Source organism: Pistacia vera, unplaced genomic scaffold, assembly GCF_008641045.1.
Source record: "Pistacia vera cultivar Batoury unplaced genomic scaffold, PisVer_v2 Contig655, whole genome shotgun sequence".
Classification (NCBI taxonomy): domain Eukaryota; kingdom Viridiplantae; phylum Streptophyta; class Magnoliopsida; order Sapindales; family Anacardiaceae; genus Pistacia; species Pistacia vera.
In genome coordinates this window covers 262,817-274,301 of record NW_022196507.1, presented here as the reverse complement: position 1 = coordinate 274,301, position 11,485 = coordinate 262,817, and the positions used below count along the sequence as shown (strand labels likewise).

The 11,485-nt window shown below is 34.9% G+C and overlaps 1 protein-coding gene, 1 long non-coding RNA gene and 1 pseudogene across 2 annotated transcripts; 2 read left to right on the top strand and 1 right to left on the bottom strand.

The window, feature by feature from the left end:
* Positions 1–3,324: 3,324 nt before the first annotated feature.
* LOC116111953 lies at positions 3,325–4,874 on the top strand (annotated as a pseudogene).
* Positions 4,875–5,430: 556 nt separating this feature from the next.
* Positions 5,431–7,497, bottom strand: LOC116111954. The gene is made up of 3 exons (XR_004125152.1): positions 7,170–7,497; positions 7,020–7,091; positions 5,431–5,641 (listed from the first exon to the last, which is right to left on the bottom strand). It is a non-coding gene; the product is annotated as an uncharacterized LOC116111954 (long non-coding RNA).
* A 277-nt stretch (positions 7,498–7,774) lies between these two features.
* LOC116111951 (tropinone reductase homolog At2g29290-like) lies at positions 7,775–9,524 on the top strand. Its single transcript, XM_031398113.1, has 5 exons — positions 7,775–8,049; positions 8,425–8,632; positions 8,714–8,930; positions 9,006–9,112; positions 9,201–9,524. The coding sequence occupies exons 1-5, from the start codon at positions 7,961–7,963 to the stop codon at positions 9,387–9,389; spliced, it is 810 nt and encodes a 269-aa protein (XP_031253973.1). The 5' UTR covers positions 7,775–7,960; the 3' UTR covers positions 9,390–9,524.
* Positions 9,525–11,485: the final 1,961 nt, after the last annotated feature.

Below are 11,485 nucleotides of genomic sequence, written 5' to 3'. Positions count from 1 at the left end.
CACATACCCACTCTCTCTATCTTACTTTTTTTCCTTCTCACCTTTCTTCTTCTTTCTTTCTCTTCGACCAAACCCCCCTTTTTTTTTTCTTTTCTCTTCTCTTTTTCTTCTCTCTCTTCTTTTCTTTCTTCTTTCTTCTCTCACAGGCTCCTTCTCCCTTCATCCGGGCAAAAATCAGCCCCCGCCTTTTTTTGTTTTTATATATATTTTTAATCTTTCTAGAATTATGCTTCTGCCCCGAGATTATAGATAATCCCGCTAAACCTCTGCCACATTAGCTTTTCCTTCAAAAACCTCCAGATTTTGTCCCTTGTTACATGCAAACCCAGCAGCTTCCTTTTCTTGCAATTTAACTCCCAATAAAACTTTTAAAAACTAATAGAAATCCCCTTCCATAAAATAAAATAAAAAAGAATATGTAATATATATTAGGATTAAAAAAAAGGGGTTTCACAGAAGGGTAGCTGGTGTTGTTTCAATGGAGAATAAAGATGAGAGGGATTGGTCATCAAGTTATGAGCCGGTTAACGTCTGATTCATGAACCTATTAGCAATCGTTTTCAGAAGTCCTTTGCTTTTATCATTAACAAGATCTGAATCTAATGAGTGATTCCCAATTTTAGCCTTCTCGTTTGCTTAATCTTCAATCCCTGCCACTTAAAAAAATGACAATGAAAGAAAGATGATGACTGATTCCCAACTTTAGTCTTCTCATTCACACGAAGGAAAAATAATTATAAAAGGACAAATAGACTTTCGAGTCTTCTCCTCAAACCAAATTCATTACTCTTTTATATCTTAAATTGCTTCCTGGATGGCCACCTTCTTTCTATATAACTATAAATCCACTGCACTTAGGGTTGTTCAGAGCATGAAGTTGTTGATTCGTCCCACGGTGAACTCTATGGAAACAAATGATTTCAGGGATTATGAACCTTTTCAATAGAAATTGTAACTAAGCAATTTCCTACGTACTGTAAGATCGCTAGCCTGGCAGTCATTAAGTTTGTGGGCAAAGGTAGCCGATGCATTTTATAATTAGAGAAAATCAGTACTCTGGTGACGCATGCATATTGCTTATAAGAAGTAACAAAACTGAATGGGAAATCTAGCCGTTAAAGATTGTGAAAAGATGAAAATTGATAGATCCCAATTAAAAACCAACCTGCTGCCCAAGAAACACACGACTTGTGATTCCAAACAGAATTGTAGACAGTCCAAACTCACAGTAAAGAACAAACACTTCCTGTTAAACAAGATTCTTCAAAATCTGCACTTGGAACATGCAATCCAATGATACACACAGGAGAGGAAACACAGACCAGCAGCTTTTCCAACTTGTTGCCCAGACAACCAAGAGTGGAGAGAAACCCAAAGCTACCTACATAAATGTGCAAATCTCCCACACCATAAGAGAAAACAGTAAAGGTCTGGATACATATACACAAAACCAAACTAAACTGCTTATCAAGACCAAGCTCCCCCTCTAGCGACTGCCAAAAACCAAACAGCATGATTTCCCACCCTCCAACAAAGATAGCAGAAACTACTACGAGGAAACCACCAGATCCCATCTCATCCCACCAGTTAACACAAACAGAGGCACTCTTACATAAAGCTCTTGTTATACCACCTGCACATTGTCATTGATCTTTCTCCCGGGCACAAAAGCTGATTGAGTATCATCCACGATATCTCCCAAGCATCCATAATCCTGTTAGCCAGAATTTTTGAAATGCATTCATAAAGGACATTACAGCAAGAGATGGGTCTAAAATCACCTACTGTCATGGGCACTTCCATTTTAGGCACCAGAATAATAATAGTGGCGTTAACATCTTTTAACATTCGGCCTTGGACAAAGAAATCCGTGACAGCTCCAAAAATATCATCCCCTACAATCTCCCAGGCATGTTAAAAAAATTAACTGTTCTTACCTTTCTTAAGAATTTTAATCCAAAATGGAAGTGAAAATGATGGGATAAGAAAATACTATAGACTCCACTGGTTTAATAAAAAGTTATACATTTTCTTTCATTTTTATTTTTTCCAACTCTTTTTTAGATAAAATTTTTTATTTCAAATTAAGATTTTTAACACAAAATCACAATCGAAAACTAACCATTAATATATTTGAAACAAAGTTAAAATAGGGTGTCTATCTGTGGCCTGTAGTTGTGAACCCAGCTTGCAGCCCAGCTGTTGGAGTCAAGTGAGCTTAGGTTTTGATGACAACTTAAATATATGTGGGGCGAATGAATCTTGTTAATATTTGTCTGAATTTATGAAAATTAACTTATAAAGTTAATGCTTATAATGGTTTATAAGCATTTGAAATTGAAGCAGTTACGTGTTTGATTAAAATATTTATAAGTAGTTGACGCGTATAATAAAATATGGTTTATAAGCTGTATTTATTATTAAAATGACTAAAAATGGTATTACATTATTTAAAAGTAAGGATATAGGATAAAATTTTAAAATTATAAAGGGATAATATGGTAATATACTTAGTCAAATTAGTTTATAAACACTCTACTTATAAGCAAAAAAAAAAAAAGAGTATCTTTCCCCTAATTTATTTCTTTTGACTTATAAGTCCAGCTTATAAACTCAAAAAATAGTAAACAAACAGATTAGCTTATAAAGAGTTATATTTGTCTTAAATCATCAAATTAATGGATTATTATGATGTATATATATAGTTAGACTCTTTCCTTCATTAAGCTAATTTTTTACGATGACTTTTATCCAAACTCACTTTATTATTATATCAAAGTCATATTTTTGTCGATCTTAGACCTAAATACCGAACATTAAAGAGAATATTAAAAATTATATTTGTTCAATATCGTAGAGTTGGTAGACTAAAGGAATTGCGGTCTCGTTTTCACGGTTTCACCGATGATATAATCATCAATATAGATAACGTCACTTTCCCAACGAACCAATAATTAACTAACCAACGACATAATCATCAATATAGATAACATCGATTCCCAAGAAGAGCTCACACTTAGAGAAAAGTATGGCTGAGGCCGGCAGCACATCACTTTCCAAACGAACCAATGATATAAACATGGTTGAAAAATGGCTTTTAGCAAAATTGGGGGTAGAATAATAATAGAGAAAGGTTTGGAGACTTATATATAATAGGTCAAAAAAAAGTTAATTTGTCCCACATTGATTAGGATTGAAAAGTGAGAAACTTTTGAAGCTTATATATAAGGACCCAAATCATTGTTATTAGGCATCCGAAGTTGTAATTCTATTATACTTCTTTTGTTTAGTGTTCTTTCTTTAAGGACTCTTTAGTTTGCAAGTTTTGTTCAATACCGAACCTCGTTAATTCCTGGTATTTTTTATTTTGCGTTTAATTTTGACTATTTATTTATGCTTTACTATTTGTTATTATTATATTCAATAGTTAGCGTTAGAGTTTATATTTTCGTTGCATAAATATAGATAACTTCGCTTTCCAAACGATTCCTAAGAAGAGCTCACACTTAGAGAAAAATATGGCCGAGGGAGGGAGCTTGGGCATGCGCAATAGATGGACTCTTCAGGGCATGACTGCACTTGTCACTGGTGGAACTAAAGGACTCGGGTTCTTACTCTTTCTCTCTTTCAATTTTCTTCTCTTCACTTACTCTTTGTATTTGTAATTTGTAGATAGGATTAACACTCTGAGATTGAAATTAAGTACTGATGTGTAGAAATAAATTATATATCAAGAGAACCTTCTCTATGAGCCAATGATCACTGTGTTTCTTTAACTAACCTTCATACTACTCACTAAAATACATGTATTGTAAAATCTTTAAAATCTTAAGAGAGCTCAGATTAGAGATTCATTTGTTTTTCATTTTGTATTGCTGTCAGACAAGCTATTGTGGAGGAATTTGCAGAGCTAGGTGCCACTGTGTATACATGTGCTAGAAATGAAGATGAGCTTAAGGAATGCATACGTGGTTGGGAAACTAAAGGTTTTAAAGTCAGTGGTTCAGTTTGTGATGTGTCATCTCGTTCAGAACGAGAGACTCTAATGAAAGAAGTCTCTTCTCTGTTTAATGGCAAACTTGACATCCTTGTATGTATGCCACCATCCATTCTGCTTTCTAAAATATGTAGAATGTATGCTGTGTGCTTTTCACTTGATTTATTCAGTTTGATAATATTAATTCTGCGACTGTAGATAAACAATGTTGGGACAAGTATATACAAGCCGACTCAAGAGTACAATGCTGAAGATTTCTCATTCATCATGGCTACCAATTTGGAGTCTGTTTATCACTTATCCCAACTAGCACATCCTCTTCTGAAAGCTTCAGGTTCAGGAAGTATTATCTTAATGTCTTCGGTTGCTGGTGTGGTATCAGTAAACTTTGGATCCATCTATGCAGTTACAAAAGGCATGTAGTTTACTACTCAAAAACATTCAATATACTGTAATACAAGAATAAGTGGATTTATTGACACAGTATCATATTGTTAAATTACTTACAGGAGCCATGAATCAACTTGCGAAAAATTTAGCGTGTGAATGGGCAAGAGACAACATAAGGACTAATTCTGTGGCGCCTTGGTTTATTAGAACTCCCCTAACTGAACCTGTAAGAATTCCTCAAACAATTTAGAGATGGCATCATCATCAATATTGTTCTATCTGACAAGAAACTAGTTATAGAATAATTTATTTTGATATTGATTCTCTTTGTTTGCTGACAGTATCTGAGTAATGAGGAATATTTGAAGGAAGTAAATTCTAGAGCTCCAATGGGACGCACCGGGGAGCCAAAAGAGGTGTCTTCTTTAGTTGCATTCCTCTGCCTACCTGCGGCCTCATACATAACTGGCCAAACTATTTGTGTTGATGGAGGAATGACGGTCAATGGCTTCTCCTTCCCCCCGACATAACGAATAAGAAACAGATAAAAAGGCAAATTCCCAAGAAATTGCTTGGATGTGTTGACATCTCTATTGTACGTTGTTATATTAAATATAGCCTTGAATTGTCGGGCAAATCAATAATTGAACTACTATATGTATGAGGTAATTGGCCACCTGGTGGTTAATCTGTGAACAAAGAATAATGTATTTAAATTTCTCTAGTTCTTAATTCTGGCACCAAGTTTTGGGTAGGACTGCAAAAAACCGGTTAACCAAATCAGATATGTGCTTTTTGTAACCGAACCTATTTTTTGGTTCAAGCCATATTGCAAATCGAAACCGGTCCGGATTTTGGCATAAACCGGTTTGCATACCGATCCGGATTTTTAGATTGCAATCCGGTTAACCTGTTTGCAAACCAGTTTTATTAATAAATTTTTTTTTGCCTTTTTTTGATATGTAATGATAAAAAAAATTCCTTTTTTTGGATGACAAAATTTCAAGAAACCAAAACATCCACAACAATTTGACCAATTAATCACCAATTAATGCTGCTGAATTCTTCTCATTCAAGCATAATAACTAATAATAACCAATTACATTATCATAAAATATAAACTGTTCCTTTCAATTTTAATGGCCAAGTACAAAAGTGATTAAGAAATAACAAGTGAAAGTTGTAAACTGGCATCTCCCCTCCACTTTAAGGCTTAAGCATTCTTTAATTGGCCAAGTGCAATCACGGAATCACCTGCAAGAGAAATGCAAAACTTACATTTACTCTCTCTATTACCTTTCAAAAACTAATAATTTAAATGGATTGGCATTATGTATTAAGGCCAAATATCATAATAGAATATGCAAAAGGATTGATTGCAACAATTATTAAATGATATCCTAGCAACATTATAATGAAAAAATAATCGTGAAGCATGGGGAGGAGATATGAAATTAGTTTATATTCCTTCTTTTGTGCCTCCAGCATCTGTTCCAAGCACCTGCTCCAGACGGTAGCACATTATTTTTTTAAGAATCACAAGTCAGACACTCCTAACTTTTGCTCTCTCACACACACAAATGAATACACAAAGGCAAATGAGACGAAACTTCAAGCGAAAAATGGCTTTCTTAGCTATTTTAGTGTAGCTTATGAGACAGAATCGAGTTTTTTGGCTAACACTTAATACATTTTCCCAACGTTCTTGTTGCAGTTTGATGCGAAGAAGCTACATTTTTAGAAAGCAATAAAGACAATAAATAGAAAATGCAGTGGCCCAATTAATCATAGTAAATAAATGTGATCTGTTTTGCACAGTATTTTCAAGGAAAATGCTATAGTTTGCGGTTAGTTGTAGGTTATACCATTATAAGCATTACAGTATCAGCAAGAAGGGCTAAGCTGCGGAAATTTATGATGTAACAGCATTTTAGTGGTGTGCTTTTGATTATCTAATTTCAACATTCTCAATGACTAAATTCTACTTCCAACAATAAACACCAGGAATCAGCCACTTACAAGTAAGATAAAAAAATATATCATTTCCCAGAGAAAAAGGAAACAAGTTGTTTCTTGTAAATGGTTTTCACAAATTCTTGAGCAACGTAGACAATTTATCAGCAACATCGGGCTGATATTTATACCAACTACTCCTAACACCATCTATTTGAATACCATACTTAGAAGTTCTAGGCGTTCATCAAGTTGTTTACCCCCAAAAAAATTGGCTATTCAAATGTCCTACACCTATGCCACATAAAAAGCTAACAACTAGATAGATATATAACCTAAAACAGAATGATAAAGAGCCTCATTAAAGGAAAAATTCATGACAGAACACAAATAACCAAAGACCAGATAGCAGATACTAACATTCAAATTTACTTCCATTTTATCTGACATTAACCAATAGATATATCCATCAATAAGATTGCAAGAGTTTTTCAAACATGCAGAACCCATAGGAACATGATGATAAATTGTCAAACGCAATTTACAATCCAAGTTTACATTTATCTTATCTGCAATCAACTAATCATTACATTTGTTAAAGGATTGCCCGAGCTACCTATCTCCTACATCAAGTATTGATGTAGACACGTAAGTAACAAATAGCCAAAAAACTCTTTACCAGTACTGCATCACCGTGCTCAAGGTCTGTCAATTCATCATTTGGTGAAGCATCATTTCTCTTTCTCCTTCCCTATTTAAGAATGAAAGTCAAAAGTAAGAAAACCTGAGAAACATAATTGAGACTATATAGAATCCTATTCCTACTGACCTGACCACCAAAATCTTCAGTTTTTGGAGACTCGAGAGGGAAGCGGCGGTGACTGGAGTCTTGGAGAGTGGAAAGGGCAGCGGCGGCCGACGAGTTTGAGAGGAGAGGACGGGAGCAGGAGAGACGAGTAATGAAGAAGAAAAAGAAGAAGAAGAAGAAGAAGGACTTGGGAGCGAAATCAACAGGGAAGTGACTGGAGTCTTGGAGACAATGGAAAGTGGAGAGGGCAGCGGCGGCCGGCGAGTTTGAGAGGAGGAGAGGAGAAGTATTGTCGACTCACGAGTGTGAAGTTAGGATTTCAAACTAATAGTAGATTTAGGTATTTAGGATTTTAGATAATAAGGATTTTTAAAAATTAAAATAATATTATCATATTAATAGGATTATAGGAAAACCGGTTTAAAAAATGATATAAACCGGTTTAGCCATTTTTTGAAACCGAAACCGAAGTTTCTCGGTTTGGTTTGGTTTCCCCTTTTTTTTTTTTTTTTTTTCAGCCCTAGTTTTGGGAGTATTAAAAAGCTATGAATTTCTATCAGCCACATAAGTGGTATATATGAGATATCGTTTTCATGATGAGTGACAACAGACATATCTTCTTTTATTGAAAGATAGCCACACATTTTAGCTTTCTCATTTATCTTCAATTGCAGTAATTTTCCACGCTTAATTTTTTCACTGGGATTTTCATATTCTGCCACTAATCAGTGGCTCTGGCTGACTGCTGAATTGATTATAGATAGTATATAAGTAATCCTCATTCGGAAATATAGCAATGCAAGCTAAAGAGAATGACTCAGGCAAATAATTGCGGTGGGTGCAAGAGATGGAGTCTTCAGGGAATGACTGCACTCGTCACGGGTGGAACCAAAGGGCTCGGGTCCTTATATATATACTCCCTTGTCTCTTTTAATTTTCTTCTCTTTGCCTCTTATTCTATGTTGTTGAACTTTCATTAAGGTTTGTTATTATAGGTAGTCAGTTGACATCATGTTTCTCAAAAGAACATGGGTATGACAGTTAAAAAATGCGATAGCGCCCCTGCAGAAAGTTAGCCGTTAATTTATACTTCAGATCTCGAGGCTAATGCATGCAAAAATAGAGTAATCATGTTAATCAAAACATGATGAGTGCACAACCATCCAACTTTACAGAATTATATGCTCAAAAGCATAATCTGTTTTGGGTTAATTTAGACTCCAAGTGAAAATAATCTGATTCATGGTAATGATCATTCTGTTTCTATTGTCATCAGGCATGCTGTTGTGGAGGAATTTGCAGAGCTAGGTGCCATCGTTCATACATGCTCCAGGAATGAAGCAGAGCTTAAGGAATGCTTAAGTGAATGGGAAAAGAAAGGTTTCAAAGTCAGTGGTTCAGTCTGTGATGTATCATCTCGACCTGAACGGGAGAAGTTAATGAAGCAAGTCTCCTCTCTGTTTTACGGCAAACTCAACATCCTTGTATGTATATCACCATCCATTTTGTTTTACTCAAAGTCTCAAAATTATTTTAAAGTTATTGAATTAATTGTGCCTCTGTAGATAAACAATGCAGGGACAAATAGGACCAAACCCACTGAGGAGTACAAGGCTGAAGACTTTTCTTTTCTCATGACCACCAATTTGGAGTCCGCTTACCACTTGTCTCAACTTGCACATCCTCTTCTGAAAGCTTCAGGATCAGCAAGTATTATTTTCATGTCTTCGGTTTGTGGTGTAGTATCAGTAAGTGTCGGATCCATATATGCTGCTACAAAAGGTATGTCAATAATTTGGTTATTCATACTGCTAGCTTCTATAAATGGATATAATAATTTATACTGATTATCTGCAGGAGCCATGAATCAGCTTGCCAAAAATTTGGCTTGTGAATGGGCAAAAGACAATATAAGGACCAATTCTGTGGCGCCTTGGTTTATCAGAACTCCCCTAGCTGAACCTGTAAGAGCAAGAACTTTGTATGCTTATGAACATCATCGTTAATTGTTTGAACAGGACTAGATGGTTTTGAAATTTATTCTTCTTGCAGCTTCTGAATGATGAGAAATTATTGGAGGAAGTAAAATGGCGAACTCCAATGGGACGAATCGGGGAGCCAAAGGAGGTGTCATCTTTGGTGGCGTTCCTTAGCCTACCTGCAGCCTCGTACATAAGTGGACAGACTATTTGTGTGGATGGAGGATTTACAGTCAATGGCTTCTTCTTCCCCAGAGCATAACTTACAAGAAACACCTAAAAGGCCTATTCACACCAAGTTGCTTGGTGTGCTGAATTGTACATCTTCTGATGATATTCGATTAAATAAAACCTTGTAATATCGGGGAAGATAACAATTGAAATTACTCTTTATGCATGGGGTTATTGGCTACTTGGTGGGTTATTCTGTGAAACAAAGAATTTGAAACTAAATTTCTTTAATTCTCAAGAGATGGAAGCTAATGCATTTTAGGAGATTAAATTGTTTGACAACTCATGAATTTGTAACTGATAAAGTGGTTTGGTAGAACTCACTCTAAAAAAAACTATGCTCAAGAGAGGAGGGAGCCCACCTAAAACCTTGGTTTATAAGAACTCCCCTAGAAAGAATTACTTTTATATTTAATAATATATATATATATATATATGGTTATAAAAGTAGAAGGTTTTGAAATATATTGTTGGATGTTCCTTAATGGATTGCAGTACTCTGATGGGACGGAATGGGGAACCGAAGAAGGTGTCATATGTGCTGATGGAGGATCTACGGTCAATGACTTCTTCTTCCCAATTAAATAAGTAACAATCTTTTTGCCTAGCTTGTTCTGATCTTGTGAATATTGTTAAAAATCAAAATAGGCTCGGATACCATGATAAAAACTAGAAGAGTAAAAAATAAATAAACAACAACACACAAAGACATAAGATATCTTACATGATTCGACATAATTTATCTACATCCACGTATGAGAGAGATCCACTATAATTCTATAAGTACAATATAAGTGTTTATCACACCATCAACCTAGTACCTTTATGTCGACATCTTGTTCCTATGGCGTTTAATACCTTATGGTATTTACTTAACACCCAATACCCATGGTACCTTTACATCAAAACCCTTTATATCCTCACATTCTCTCTTTCTCTTATTCCCTCTCTCATAACATTGAATTAGCTCTAACCCCCCTATTTATAGATGGTATATAGGACATCAACTTTTAATGAGATTCATATTTCTATTCCTAATAGAACTCTCATATTTAACGTTATTCTCCTAAACCTATTCTACTTCCTTTATTTATCTTATAATAGGAAAAAAAAAAAAAAAAACAATTATTCTCAATTACAAATTCCTAAACTAGAAATTTGCCTAAAACTTAAATTTATTTTCTTCTTGCTTGCCTTTTTTTCATCAATTACCAAAAACTGTTGACGTTCCAACACTCTTGCTTGAACTTTTTTGGTATTGAACTTCAAAGCTTGTTCTTCTTACTCCTCCTTACTTCTATTTTTCTTCCTCTACCTTTTGTTGGAGTCATCTCTTCTTCCTCCACCCTTTGTTGGAGTGTTCTCATCTGCGTCCACCCTTTGTTGGAGTGGCTCGATGGCTTTCTCTCGTCGATCCTGTCGTCGACATTCTTGCAGACCATCACCTTGCAATTTTCGCTTCATCTAATATAGGCCCCTTCTCCCGTAGGTCCTTAAGAAAATAAACTTTGATACCACGTTAAAAATTAGAGTCTGCTCTGATACCATGTTAAAAACCAGAGGAGTAAAAAAATAAAATAAAGAACAGCAATAACAACACACAAAAGCACACGATATTTTACGTGGTTCGGCATAACTTGCCTACATCTATGAATGAGAGAAATCTACTATAATTCTATGAGTACGATACAAGTGTTCATCACACGTACATTTATATAAGCGAACATCATGTTCCTATGATGTTTAATATCCTGTGATATTTACCTAATACCAGTAGCGGATCCAGAAATTTCTGTTAAGGTTTGCCAAAATAAAAATTAATTATACATTAATATTTTTGTCCATTAATATTTTTGTTAGGGTGGGCCAAAATATATAAGTTATACATATTAATATTTAAAAAAAAAAATTCATGGCCCACCCAAAAAGTGGCTGGATCCGCCCCTGCCCAATACCATGGTATCCTTACATCAAAACCGTTTGTATCCTCACGTTCTCTTTTTCTCTTATTCTCTCTCATAACCTTGAATTGATTTTAACCCTTCTATTTATAAGTGGTATATGAGACATCCAACTTCTAATAGGATTCATGTTCATATTCCTAATAAAACTCCCATATTTAACTTC

What these genes read in the sequence shown, in the direction of transcription:
- LOC116111951 (XM_031398113.1), top strand. Translation starts at nt 7,961, where the DNA reads ATGACTCAGGCAAATAATTGCGGTGGGTGCAAGAGATGGAGTCTTCAG. An exon ending in GGTGGAACCAAAGGGCTCGG is followed by an intron (nt 8,050 to 8,424) that starts GTCCTTATATAT and finishes TATTGTCATCAG; the next exon opens with GCATGCTGTTGTGGAGGAAT. An exon ending in ACGGCAAACTCAACATCCTT is followed by an intron (nt 8,633 to 8,713) that starts GTATGTATATCA and finishes GTGCCTCTGTAG; the next exon opens with ATAAACAATGCAGGGACAAA.